At 52.1% G+C, this 13,889-nt stretch overlaps 1 protein-coding gene across 6 annotated transcripts; it reads right to left on the bottom strand.

The window, feature by feature from the left end:
• Positions 1–4,346: 4,346 nt before the first annotated feature.
• On the bottom strand, positions 4,347–13,584 carry FTSJ1 (FtsJ RNA 2'-O-methyltransferase 1). 6 transcript variants are annotated; one of them, XM_032843071.1, is made up of 13 exons: positions 13,309–13,583; positions 11,592–11,736; positions 11,255–11,324; positions 11,065–11,155; positions 10,648–10,726; positions 8,955–9,007; positions 8,816–8,869; positions 8,627–8,729; positions 8,440–8,523; positions 7,673–7,770; positions 7,390–7,587; positions 7,131–7,172; positions 4,347–4,749 (listed from the first exon to the last, which is right to left on the bottom strand). In XM_032843071.1, the coding sequence occupies exons 1-12, from the start codon at positions 13,444–13,446 to the stop codon at positions 7,140–7,142; spliced, it is 1,146 nt and encodes a 381-aa protein (XP_032698962.1). In that variant the 5' UTR covers positions 13,447–13,583; the 3' UTR covers positions 4,347–4,749; positions 7,131–7,139. The 6 variants fall into 6 exon arrangements, with proteins under 6 accessions (XP_032698962.1, XP_032698961.1, XP_032698960.1 ...); XM_032843070.1 differs by having other exon boundaries at positions 7,673–7,776; positions 13,309–13,582; XM_032843069.1 differs by lacking the exons at positions 4,347–4,749; positions 7,131–7,172 and adding an exon at positions 7,223–7,276 and having other exon boundaries at positions 7,357–7,587; positions 13,309–13,584.
• Between the last annotated feature and the right edge of the window lie 305 nt (positions 13,585–13,889).

The following is a 13,889-nucleotide window of genomic DNA, read 5'->3' as shown; positions in this document are numbered from 1 at the left end:
GGCTGCTTGATGGTTAAGCAGAGAAGAGAAGAAAGTGAAGAGGGCAGCTATGTAACCATGAACTTCAATTTATCTTGGAAAGGGTGTTCAAGCAGGGGCAGCAACAACAGATGCAAAGGTCCTGAGGTGGAATAATGCTTGGTGTATTTGAGAAACATCAAGGTGGCTGGTGTGGTTGGAGAGAATTGGCGAGTAGAGACCCTGGAAAGAGAGGCAGGGCAGGGATTATCATACTCATTGGCCAAAGGAGGAAACCCGGGACCCACGGAAAGGCAGAGCTGGCCTAAGGTCCCACACTGAGGGCATCTTCACTCAATCCCCATGGTTTCCTAACCCCACTATGTACCCCAGAGAAAGAGCACAGTCTCTTGGGGAAACCTGTCAAGTGATTATAGTATTGACCTCTGGGGCCACTGCCCCCCACAGATCAGCCTCATCTCTAATCGGATTCAAGGGCCTCAGTCTGTTCTCACAGAGGCAGCCAGAGGATTCTGTCACAATCCAAGTCAGCCCTCAGCCTTCCTCTGCTCTGATCTCTGCTGTGGTTCCATCTCTCAGAGAAAAAGCCAAAGTCCTTCTTGTGGCCTGCAAAGCCCTACTGGACTAGGCCCTTGTCACCTCTCTGACTTCACCTCCTGCCAAAGGCCCCCCTTGCTCATTCTGCTCCCACCACACTGGTCTCCTCACTGTCCCACCTCAGGGCCTTTGCACTGGCTTTTCCCTTTGTCTGGATCACTCTTCCTCCAGCCATAACTCCTTCTGGGGTCACATTGATTTGTGTATGGATCCTCCCAGGGTCACACAGTCTGGGGTGTGGACCCTCCTGGGATCAAACAGTTGGGGGTGTAGACACTCAAGAAGTCATTAGATTTGGGTGGAAGTAATCCTGAGGACTTACTGATTAGGGGTGGGCCTTTGAGGATCCCAGAGATGAGTTTTGGACACCTCTAGGGTCACACAGTAGGATGCGGAGTTTTTAGGGCTCACGCAGACTGGGGTGTGGACATGGTTGAGGTCACATGGAAGGAGGTGTGGCCAGTTTGAAGTATTGTGGACTGACATGTGTTCTCTTAGAGTCCTACGGATGGTATGTGGACACTTTTGGTGTCACACAGGCTGGTGTATAGACAACACTGGGGTCACACAGACTGGAGTTTGAACACTTCTTAGATCACCTCGTCTGGGATATGGACACTCCTGGGGCCCCACGGACTGTGACCTGGTACCTTCTGGTTTTGCACAAGCTCCACTTTGGACAGCCTCAGTCACAAATTCTGGGGTCTGGACACGCCTGGGGTCACAGACTAGGCCAAGACCATTGCTGAAGATGCACGGGGAAGTAGATGCTGGTCAAATGGCTGTGGCACGGATACTCCTGGATCATCACGGGCCCCCCCTATGGACACCCACATGGTCGACCAGCTTGTGGTGTGGACTCTGCTGGGATCATACCAACCAGAGCAGAGATGCCTCTCGAGACACAGAGATGTGGGGGATGGGCGGCCCCGTGTTCACTCTCCTCTGGTCACACTGAATGGGAGCTCGTCTGCCCTGTGGCCGCAGATACTGGGGTGTGGAGGTTTCTTTGGTCACACAGACTGAGCCGTTGTCACTTGCAGACTCACACTGACTGTGGGGACACTCCTGGGGTCCCGTGGGCTGGGCCGTGGAGGTTTCCTGTAGTCAGACACTGGGATGTGGACGCAGCCAGGACTCATCTGCGGCCTAGAGACAAGGAATAGAATGTGTTTGTACTGGAGTGTAGACACTCCCTTGCTCACATTGTCGGGGGTGTAGACACTCCCGGAATCCTACAGACTGGAGTTTGGCTACCCCCAGGGTCACACGGTCTGGGAAATGGACCCTCCCATGGCCACGCAGGCAATAGAGTGAATAAACGTGAGGCCACAGAGCCTGAGGTGTGGAAGCTCCCTGAGAGCTGCAGACCGGGCAGTGACCCCCCAGTGGTCAGAGCTCAGGGCATGGAGACTTCTTTGCTCATACAGCCTGGGGTGTAAAAACCCTGGGAATCACACAGCTAAAGGCATGCCACCCTGGGGACACAAAGACTGGGTGGTGGCTTCTCTTGTGGTCACACAGAAAGTTGATCATCCTGGGATTGCACAAACGGGCTATTGTGTGGAGACTTCTGGAGAAACAGGCTGGCTGTGGGCCCTCCTGGGGTTACACAGACTGGGGTGTGGACACTTCCGGCATTTCAAGGTCTGAGGAATGATCACTCCTAGGGGACACTGACTGGGGGAGGTGGAAAGCTAATGGTGACAGACTGGGGCGTGAACAATTCTGCACTAACACAGATGAGGGGTGTGTTCCCGAGGACAGACACGGGGGGGTCTGGAGATTCCTGGGGTCACACAGAGTGGGGGGACACTCCTGTGGTGACAAAGGCTGACATGTGGCCATTGGTGAGGCCGTAGGAGTGTGGGCACTGCCTCAGGCTAACATTCTCGGTGGTGGGCACTTCCTGTGGTCAAACAGGCTAGAGTTTTCACAACTCTGTGGTGACAAGCTTTGCGGTCTATACACTTAGAGGCTCACAGAGACTGTTTTCGAACACTCCAGGTGTCACAGACTGGAGTGCATATACTCCTGTGGTGACGTGAACTGTGTTGTGGACAACCCCTGGGGTGACCAGGACTGAGGTGTGATAACCCCTGAGATCACACAGATGGGTGAAGGGACACCCATTGTGTCATGCAGTCTAAGGAACTGACAAACCAGTGGTCAAATTGAAAGGGGCGTGTATGCTTTAGGGACAACACAGCCTGGGTTATGGAAAAGCCTAGGGTCACAGCCTGGAAAATAAACTGCCATCACAGACTGGTGTGGAAGTGCTCAGATTAAGGTAAATGCTCAGCTGGGGACACAAGGTTCGGGGTACGCATGCCTCTGTGGACACACTGACATTGGTGTAGAAAATTCTGGGGTCATCTAGAGGGGTATGGATGCTCCTGGAGTTGCAAGACTAGGGTATCCACACTCAGGGCCAGACAGGGTGCTCCCGATATCGGAGACTGAGCCTGGGTTAGGCTGGTCCTTCCTGGGCCACCCATTTAGGGGTGTGGACATCACTGGGTCACACGGTCTGGGGATTGGGCACCTACCTGCTCCCCTCACAGGAACTTGTGTGTATGTCGGATATCATACACACCCTACTGATGGGGGTGGGCACAGTAAGGGACACGAAGCCTGTGATGGGGATTCTTGCTGGGTCCCAAAGTCTGGTGCGTTTATACCCCTGGAAAATTAGGTGGCTATTCCTAGGGCCTCAGACTGTAGTGTGGACAGCTTGAATTCGCATGGTGATGGGTGTGGCTACCCTCATGGTCACATAGGCCTTTGTGGGGATCCTCCCATCATATATTTCTGAGGTTGCACTGTTTGGGCGAGAAGACTCCTGGTTTAACGTTTTGTAGTGTGTGCCCCCCAGCATCAGGCATCATAGACTCAGTACGGACACTTCTAGGTTCACAGGGTTAGATGCAGAAACATCTACGGTCACCAGCTGGGATGTGGGTGATCCTGAGGTCACTGAACGGAGGTGTAGACAGAGAATGTGTCTCTAAAGATACAGGAGGGACACCTGGGTGGCTCAGTTGGTTGTCTGTCTGCCTTTGGCTCAGGTCATGATCCCAGGGTCCTGGGATCGAAACCTGCATTGGGCTCCCTGCTCAGCATGGAGCCTGCTTCTCCGCCTGCTGCTCCCCCTGCTTGTGCTCTCTCTCAAAGTGAATAAATAAAATCTTTAATTAAAAAAAGGTACAAATGTCAAGTTATAAATAAGTTCAGGGCTGTAATGTACTGCATAGTGACTATGATGATTAATATTGTATATTTGAAAAGTTCTAAGAGAGTAGATCTTAGGGCGCCTAGGTGGCTCAGTCAGTTGGGTGTCCGTCTTCGGCTTGGGTCACCGTCTCCGGGTCTCAGGATTGAGCCCTGCATCAGGCTTCCAGCTTAGCAGGGAGTCTGCTTCTTCCTCTGCCCCTCCCCACACCCCTATCCCCCTACTCTTGCTCTCTCAAATGGATAAAATCTTAAAAAAAGAGTAGATCTTAAAAGTTCCCATAACAAGAAAAAAGTTTTAACTGAGGTGAATTAGGTCGTATACTTTAAAATTTATAAAAAGTTAAAGGTCTTATGTTAGTGACAAATATTACTATATATATTAAAGTGAACCAACACTGGGATACAGTAATATACGGACTTCTTTATTAGTACATCCAATTATAAGGTCCTCCATAATTCAAAGTAGTGACAAATGTGAACAGCATTTCAAGATCGGTGGGAGGCTAGCGGGCACTGCTTTTACTACTGAGGTTGCCAGCATTCGTATTGGGGGGTATGCTAAATTTCAGTTCTACCAGTGAAATTCCAGTTCTCTTAGTGAAAACAAAGGTGTACTATTTCCCTCCATCAGGTTCACAGATACCCCTGATTTCTATCCAGGTTAAGAACTCCTGTTTTGGGGGTAAACTCTGGACATAATCAGGACACCTCTGGAAAGACAGAGAGAGGAGGCAAGGCCTCGCTCAAGAATCCCCTCTTGCAGTGTAGACAGGCATTCTGTGCTGTTGCTTTCCTTGCCGTGCTCCTGGTGGTTGCTGCACCACTCGGGGCCTGGGTGTTCAGGACCCGCTGATGAGACAGCTGAAAACCAGTTCACCAACGCAGGTTCTCAATTTTCCTGACAGCAAACAGCTTCTGAGATATATGACTGCCAGCTACCTAAAATCAAGGACAGGGAAGGTTTTTTATTTTTTTAAATTTCTTAAAAGATTTTATTTGACATACAGAGATCACAAGTAGGCAGAGGGGCAGGCAGAGAGAGAGGGGGGAGAATCAGGCTCCCCGCTGAGCAGAGAACCTGATGCAGGGTTTGATCCCAGGACCCTGAGATCATGACCTGAGCCAAAGGCAGAGGCTTTAACCCACTGAGCCACCCAGGCGCCCCAGGAAAATTAAAAAAAAAAAAAAAAAAACATTTCCCCACTTTCTTTTACGTGATCACTGTTCTCTCAGGTACTGACATTTTTTAAAAAAATATTTTATTTATTTCAGAGAGAAAGAGAGAGAGTGAGTGAGCGAGCACAAGCAGGGGGAGTAGCAGAGGCAGAGAAAGAAGCAGGCTCCCCACTGAGCAGGGAGCCTGATGTGGGGCTCCATCCCAGGACCCCGGGATCATGACCAGAGCCGAAGGCAGGCGCTTAACCGACTGAGCCACCCACGCGGCCCAGTACTAACACTTTTGTGACTTTTCTCCCCTACTTCTATTGTGAACTGTAACATACAGAAAAACACACAACACTTATATGTTTTATTTATGTTAAGGAGTGACAAGGTGTTATTTTTTAACAACTGTAGGATGTTCATTCTCGTTGCTGTGTAACTCTCCACTGTGAATATACCAGGATTTAATGATCCATTCTGCAGTGAACTGATGTGTGGGCTCTATCCAGTCTGGGGTACAAACAGTGCCGAGGAGGAATTCTAGTACATATTTCTTAGGAGCGGAACTGGCATGCGTGCAGCTTTACACAATGCCTACCAATTTCCCACAGTGGCCACACCAGTTTCTGCAGCCATCAGTGTACAGTAGGGTTCCTACTGCTGTACACCCTTCCGGACACGTATACTGCCCATCATCTTAGTGTCAGCCTGTGTTTCCCTGAGAAGCAGCTTTTCATGTGCCTGGTAGCCATTCTCTTATTTTCTTTTCCCTACTGATTTATAGGAGCATTTTAATATCAAGGATACTATATATAGGGACTGCAAATAATCTTTTCCCATCATGATTCGCCGTTTCATTTTTTAAAGAGGTATCATTTTTACTTCTTTTTTTAAAATGGAGGACTTGGTCTAAAAACCCTGGTAAGCCATTGTCAGAAAGGGACCACCTTCTCTGATGTGACTTCCTGAGGATGAAAAGTCCTTCGGCACAGACAGGCTGAGACCGCTCTGCTCTAGGCAAACTGGCCCCTCGCAGCCCCCTCACACACCAGGCACGGTTCTGCCTCAGGGGCTTTGCATTTGCTATTCCCTCTGCATGGAATGCTCTTCCGCTAGATGAACACACGCATGTCCTCCCTCATCTCCTTCATGTCTTTGCTCAAACATTACCTCAGTAAGCCCTTCCTTAAGAACCCTTTGAAAACTGCAACCTGCCACCTCTGGAATTCCTGATTCTCTTTACCCTATTTTTAAAAAATATTTTATTTATTTATTTATTTGACAGAGAGTGAGTGAGCGAGAGAGCATAAGCAGGGGGAGCAACAGGCAGAGGGAGAGAGAGAAGCAGGCTCCCACATGAGCAAGGAGCCCGATGTGGGACTTGATCCCAGGACCCTGGGATCATGACCTGAGTCAAAGCCAGCGGCTTAACCAACTGAGCCACCCAGGCGTCCCTCTCTTTACCCTATTTTATTAAAAAAATGTTCATATCCCTCATTACCTTTATATATATATATATATCTGTATATACACACAATGTGTTATAATCCAAGCTATACATGGTGAAATGGAAGCTATAAATGTGTATGTGTGTGTGTGTGGTCTATCTGTGGATGCTATGTGTAGAAACTCCTGCATTCACAAGCTGTTTGTTTCTTACCTCTTTCTCAGCCTAGAAAGGGCCAGGATATTTGACTGCTTTGCTCCCTGCTCTATCTCCCAACCTAGAACCAGGCCCAGCACACAGTACGTGCTTAATAAACGTTTACTGAGGGGCGCCTGGGTGGCTCAGTGAGTGAAAGCCTCTGCCTTCGGCTCAGGTCATGATCCTAGGGTCCTGGGATTGGGTCCCTTATCAGGCTCTCTGCTCAGTGGGAAGCTTGCTTCCTCCTCTCTCTCTCTCTCTGCCTGCCTCTCTGCTTACTTGTGATCTCTCATTGTCAAATAAATAAATAAAATCTTAAAAAAAATGTTTATTACTGAGTGCCTCAATACGTAAAATGCTTCAAGCAGGTCCTGGCACATGACATCAGGTACTTAGTATTGGCTGGCTGACTGAAATTCTATCAGTTGATGTAAAAATTTCAAAGGTGGAATTTTTCTGAGCTTTTCCTTAAAGGTGCTCTTTACTCAAACTGTTAGATAAAAAGGCAATTTACCTGAACGTATTAAGGTGAACAATTCATTTCACTGTCTTCCACCTACCCAAGAAAAAGAAAAATGACTCAGATACTTGCCGAAGCTTTTCCATTCATTATACTTGGTCTTACCCATTGATTTTTATAGCTACTGGGAGGCAGAGAGGAGTGTCTGGGCCCCAGAAACCTTGTGATTTGGGGCAGAAAGAGGTGCACTGAGAGGGGTTCAGGTGGGCTCCGAGACAGGGCACCATGGGCCCTGGGTCACATGTTTCCAGACCTCAGAGGCCAGCAGGGTGTGGCGTTGTGGAAGAGCCAGGGGCTGGGACAACGTGTCCACTGTGCTGATGGGGCAGTCCTGGGGACGGATCTCCTTGGCCAGCCGCCCTTTCTTCTTCAATGTGCAGGCCTCCTGGTATGGTGGCGAGATGGGGGGCTGCGTGGGTGGAGTATACTTGTACTCTGAGCCGTCCTCTAGCTGCAGGGACACATGGTGGGGTGACAGTGAAGACCTGGGAACCTGAAACAGCCCCCCATCTACCTACTGTTGGCTGGGCACTCACGTCCAGTGGGTAACTGCGGTCTGAATCATAGGCGCTCAGGTCCCCACAGGTCACAAATGGCACAATGATGCGAGTGGGACCATCCAATTGGTTGAAATCTGGATCTGACCAGCAGGGAGAAATTAGACAGGACAGGGTGGGATGCCTGGGACCAGTCAGGACTCCTTCTACAGCAAGGGTACGGAGTCTTCCCTATGTATCTACCAGCTCCTCCACTGAAATCCTTCATTTGGTGCAGGTCATCTCCTGAGGGAGGCCCTCCACAACCATCTGTTCTAGAACATTCCACTCCCCTGCTTTTCTCACATGGCACCTTATGTTCACCTGTCATTCTACCATATGCTGCCTGAACCCTGTCTCACTCAATCGTGCTCACCTTAAGAGCAGGCTCTGTGCCTTTTCCCACGAGGGACAAGGCTAAAGACTCTCTTGGGGCAAAATTCCCACGTAGGGGTGGAGTATCCACCTGGGGGCATGACTGAGTCTTCCTAGGCTAGAATCTCCGGTGGAATCTCCCCAGGGGCAGGACTCAGGATTCGAGAGTAACCATTAGAGGACCTAATGGACCGGGATGAAGCTCTTCCTGGGAGGAAACATCCATTTGGGCCATAATCTCCACCAGAAGGCGGGGCTGAGGATCATTTTGGGAAGAGAAGTTCCATAAAGGTAAGTTTCTACCAAGTGGTGGGGCCGAGGGCCCTCTGGAGACATACATTCCAGAAGGGTGCAAAGCCTTCTGGGGAGGGGCTCAGGGCCCTGGCTCTCACCGTAAGAGTGGTCCAGCAGGGGTTTGGTCAGGTCCGGAAGGAAGCCTTCAGGGGGGTCATAACCCTGACAGACAGCGAAGGCCTCTGTGGGGGGAAGGTGGAGTGAGGGGCGACTACTATCTCTGCCCGGCACAGGACGCGTCCGTGAGCTTCGCACTCGCCAGCCTGGTCCTTCTGCCCCACTGACCTATGCTGGAGTTGCGGCTGCTCCTGGGCTTGGCACAGAGCACGCTGGAGAAGAAGACACGCAGCTGGCTATAGATCAGGGTGACATCCCGGCCCCGGAAGATCTGTAGGGCGAGGAGACATAGATGAAAGCAGGTGAGCGGCCCTGGAGGACCCTTCTTTACCCCTTGCCAGGTTTTCCAAGGCTTACCTTGGCTACAAAGCAGCCTCCTGGCTTCAAGACGTGTGTAGCAATGTTGAGAGCCTGTGGGCAGGACAAATGGCTAAGGCTGGGGTGGAGACAGGCACGAGGGGTCCAAACTGAGGCAGGATCAGCCAAGGTTACTCACGGCTAGGAGGAGCTGGGCCTGCATATACTCATCAACATCATGGAGGCCAGTTACTGCGGCAAGAGGAACAGCGTTAGGGGGGCCATCCGGGGCTGGCCATCTCCTTGTCCCAGACAGGTCGAGAAGCTACAAACATTTCCCCGGCTCTCTGACTACGAAGGTTCTGCGGAGGCATGTTCTGGGCTCCTAATCCTCAGGCACTCAGTTTAGTTTTCAAAACAACCTTACACACAAGCATCATTATCATCATTTCTTACCTCCAGCCCAGACTGCTCCTCCGAGCACCTGACTCACAGATCAGACCCTGACTTCTCAGACTCGACGTGTTCAAGACCAGACTCCTGACTCTCCTGCTCAAACCTCCCTCCTTACACCATCTTCCCCATCCCATCTGATCCTTCCAGCTGTTCCAGCCAAAAATCTTCGTACTGTTGACACCCTCCATCCTCTCCTCACATTCACGTTCAAGCATTATTAAGTCCTGTCTTTGCAAAAGATCTCCTGGATCAATCCTCTCTCCTCATCTTCACCACTGCCACCCCAGATATCACTTGTCCGGGCTACTGCTATGGGCTCCTCTCCCTGCCCCCCATGCCTCACACAGCTCACAGCAGCCAGAGGGATACGGTCACAAGCTGAGACAGGCATGGCCCTCCTCTGCTCACAATCCTCTCATGGTTTTCTCTGAGCTCTCATCTCAGGGAAAAAGCCACAGTGCTCACTGTGGCCCATAAGGACCCACACAAGGATCGGAACCCACCCCTCGCCGCCGGCCAGCTTTCTGACCTCCCCTCTCCCACTCTCCTCCTTATTCACTCTGCTCTAACCACACCAATATCCTCGCGGTTCCTCACACATGCCGAACACCCTCCCACCTCAGGGCCTTTGCACTGGCCGGTCCCTTGACCTGGACTCTGTTCTCCAGATATGTTCCTGGCCTATTCCCTCACCTCTTTCAGGTCTTTATGCTAAACTCATGGGGGCCTTCCCGTCCACTTTACTTAAAATTCCAACAGGTACTCCCCATCTCCTTCTCCTTTCCACTGATCTTCCTCATGGTACCTATCATCTCTTCACATACTATGTGACTCCATCGTTTGTTTCTTTTCCTTCTGCTTCTACTAGAACGTCAGGTCTATGAGGTCAGATTAGTAGAATTTTATTCACAAGTGTTTTCCCAACATGTAGAACAGTGCCCGACACACAACAGGTGCTCAATAAATGTGCTCCGAGTGAATAGCTAACTGGAAAATATGAGCAGCACCACAGAAACGGACAGTTGCAGATGAGAGATGAGCAACGGGAAGGGCAGATAACAGCCAAAACCAAAATAGGAGGCTATGGAGATGGAGGAGACAGAGGCAGAGACCAGGAAGCAGGGGTAGAAAGAAATTGCTAGATGTGGGGGACAGCTGAGAACAGAGGGAGGCAGGGAGTAGCTGAAGTGGTGGAAGAAGCCAACAGAGGGTGCCTGGGTGGCGAAGTCGGTTCAGTGGCCGACTCTTGATTTCGGCTTGGGTCATGATCTCAGGGTCATGAGATCTGGGCGTGGAGCCTGCTTAAGATTCTCCCTTTCCCTCTGCCCCCACCTCTCTAAAAAGAAAGAAGGAAAGAAAGATGCCAACAGATGTGGGAGCCCCAGAGAAGGACACACATAGGACTCCCGCCTGGCCTCCCAACCCCTGCTGTTTACCATCAGGAGCCCCGTCGCACACCACTAGATCCGCTGGGCAGCCCTCAAAGTGCTGGATGATCTCCTTGGCAGTGGACAACTACGGAAGAGAGGGAAGATGAGTGGTCCCGGGCCCCCCGTCTGCAGCCCTCTAACCCCACCTGCCCACGGCCCTAGCCAGCAACCCTGGGTCAGCCAAACCCTCGGGCTCTGCTGCTCTCAGACCAGGCTCCATCTCTGGGGACCCAGTCCCACCATTTCTGGCTGTCTCTGAGATGGTGACCAGCTGGCTCTGTTTCTCCACTGTTCCACTCTCTCAGGTTCTCTAGGTTACTCTCTCTTTCTCCCTCTGTCTTTTCTCTTCTACTCTCTGTAGCTGCCAGCTTTGGAGGGGCTCTCGCCCAGGATACACCCCAATACCCCCAGCCATGCTCTTACCTGGGTGATGTCCCCTTGGATCTGTAACACACCTGGTAATGGAGCCATAGCCTGAAGGTCCACAGCCACCACATGGCCCGAACCCTGACCCCTGTGGACAACATGGCCCATGTCAGCCCAGTTGTCACTCCTGGCTCATCCCTGACCTGGCCTGCCCTCCTGGCTGCCCCATGTGGGACCCCACACTCACCCGATTTTTTGGCTCAGCACCTGGCTCCAGCTGCCCGGGGCTGCACACAGGTCAACTGCCCGTGTCACGCCTGAGCACACACAGGAAGGTGTAGTGGTCAGTTGCACCCACCTCCCAACCCCGAGCCCAGCAAAGTTCACCCCTCTCCCGTCGGGGGAGCACCCACATCTATCTGTGTCTGACTCCTTTCAAGTTACCTGCCCCTGTTCCGCATGGCCCCTGCCCCACAGACCCTCCAAGTCGGCCCACCTACCACAGGAAGCTCTGCCAACATGGCCCACTTGTCTCTTCCCTTTGCCCACCCCATGCCCCAGGGACTCGCCCACCAGGTGGGGACCTTGGAAAAGGTGGAATTCCTCGTCAAGTTGCAGCAGCTTGAAGGCACTGCGGGCACGCCAGCCATTCTCCTTGGCCAGGCGGTAGTAGACATCCCGCTTGTCCTTCGATGTCCGTCCCATCTCACACGCTGTTTGCCCAGGGACCTGCCAACAGGAAGCTGATGCTGTCGTGTATCAGTGACTGGGTGAGTGGGACTACCACCTAGGACTGCAGGGCGGTGAGAACCACACAAACCCCCCAGAACCCCCATGACAGCTCACTCAGCATATGGGGAAAGTGGAGCCCAGTCCCTGACCCCACTGACCTCATAAGGCTGGAGAGACTCCGTCACTGAGCTCTGAGGCTTCATTGCTCACCCCACAGATACCCAATGCCAACACTTACAGAGGACTCATTACTGCCCCTGTGGACGTCCCGCTGCTGCCATCCATAAAGCCCCATGACACTCACTTTGAATGCTTTTCCACCCACCTCACCCCCAATAACCTCTCACTGACCATCTCCCCAGCTGTCTTCACAGCCCCTAAATTCATACACCCCTATCAGCCTTGCTCTAACCCCCATTATCCTAATGCTACCTCATGGTACTCCTCACCCCCTTAATCTCTCCCCTCCCTGTTCCCCATTAATAAATGATCAGGCCCCCAGTAACTCCTTTCTTACCACATCCTTACCAACCCCCATCAATGTGTAGAGGATCATGGCTTATTAGCTCCCCATTAAGCTCTCAATTACTGTGATTTATCAGCTCCCATTAACTCAGCCCTCCAACTGACCCCTTACTGATCTCACCATTAGCCCCCGTAACCCCTTTGTTACCACGCGTTAATCCCTGATGATCACACATCAGTTCCCCATTCTCCCTCAGTGCCCACCTTGCCCCCTCAATAATCACCTGATGATCACACCCCAGCAGCTTACATTACCCTCTCTTTGCTCACTCTGTTCCCATTAATTCCTCAATTATCATGCCATGATCCCCCAAACCCTATGACTACAACACACCTACCTCTCATTCACTCTTCTTTGATTACTTCTCCCCTTAGTTCCTTTGATTATGACTCCCACTGGCCTCGATTACTCCCTCATAGCTTCACCATCATCCTTTCAATTACTGTTGTCCTGCTGCTCTTCGTTAACTTGTTTAATATCATACCTCAGCAGTCCCCCAGGGATCACACCCCCCCACCTGCCTCTCATTACCTTCTTTCTAGTTGCCCACTCTACCACCCCTTCATTCATCAATGAACACACCCCCGGCCCCCAGGAACATGTTGACTAAAACACTATTAGCCCCCACCGATTCCCCATGCCCGGGTAATCGGGCATATCAGGCGTTCCCCGATAGAACGCCCATCAGACCTCCAGTACTTTCATGCGACTCACCCCCTGTCCCATTAACAGCCCCCTGGCCACGCTCCTGGCCTCGCATCATTACCTCAAAGCCCCTGTCCCCACTGGGACCACCAGACCCCATTCAAGGAGGCTCCATCGATATCTGGACCCCTGCACCGCTCCCCCAACCCAGTCCACCCCGCACAGCGGTTCCCTTCCACACAAACCTTGGGTCTGGAGCCCAAACGGCACCAGACGCCCAGACTGAGAGGCTGCAGCACGGAAGGTGAACTTCCCTCCTTCCCTCGCCGGCGGGACCGCGCAAGGCGTGCCTCAACCGTCTCGGCCTAGACCCGCGTCCTCCGCGCCCCAGAGCCTACCTCAGCTTTCGGAATGGGGAGAAGGGGCACGAAGAGACCGGTCCGTGGGCAGCCCGAGACTCGGCGAGAGCGCAGACCCGCCAGAAACTGTAAGGCTTCAGTTTGAGTTCTCAGTCGGTCCGAAAGCCTGTCGCGCATGCCTACGGGCTCCCGCGGCGTGGTGAGCCTGTCATCGTGGAGCACGAAGTCTCCGGCACCGCTCGGACCCGACCTGAACGTACAACGTGAGTTGCCGTCATCTAGTGTCGACGCAGCTCGTCTCGCGGACTGCCGTTCCCAGCATGCAACGGGGCCGACCAGAGCTGCCGAAGTCGCGCCCTGTGAGGCTGAAACGTCGCGAGGCGTCAGAACCCACTTTTCTTTTGTTCCAAGGTGTGGGCCGGCGAGTTCACTGGGGACTACATTTCCCAAGACGCAACGGGCACAGCCGAACCCATTCATTTTAGGCGTGCCGCGAAGTCAAATTACAACTAGGGTCGGAAACGTGAGAGTTAGGAAAGTACGTTAATTAAGTGCGCTAGAGCACGGAAGCCGGTCTGTGGCAAGATTCATATCCACTTCAGCCAACTGATAGCGCTGCT

Source organism: Lontra canadensis, unplaced genomic scaffold, assembly GCF_010015895.1.
Source record: "Lontra canadensis isolate GAN:19392208 unplaced genomic scaffold, GSC_riverotter_1.0 scaffold134, whole genome shotgun sequence".
In the NCBI taxonomy this organism is placed as follows: Eukaryota; Metazoa; Chordata; class Mammalia; order Carnivora; family Mustelidae; genus Lontra; species Lontra canadensis.
The sequence above is the reverse complement of the archived record's forward strand: the minus strand, read 5'-3'. Positions and strand labels throughout refer to the sequence as shown.

Bases quoted from the DNA above. Each gene is read 5' to 3' on its own strand.
- FTSJ1 (XM_032843067.1), bottom strand. From the start codon at position 13,446: ATGCGCGACAGGCTTTCGGACCGACTGAGAACTCAAACTGAAGCCTTA. The intron at 11,325-11,591 runs GTCCCCACCTGG...GTGTGTGCTCAG, and splicing joins GGAATTCCACCTTTTCCAAG to GCGTGACACGGGCAGTTGAC. The intron at 8,730-8,815 runs GTAAGCCTTGGA...CTCGCCCTACAG, and splicing joins GAGGCTGCTTTGTAGCCAAG to ATCTTCCGGGGCCGGGATGT.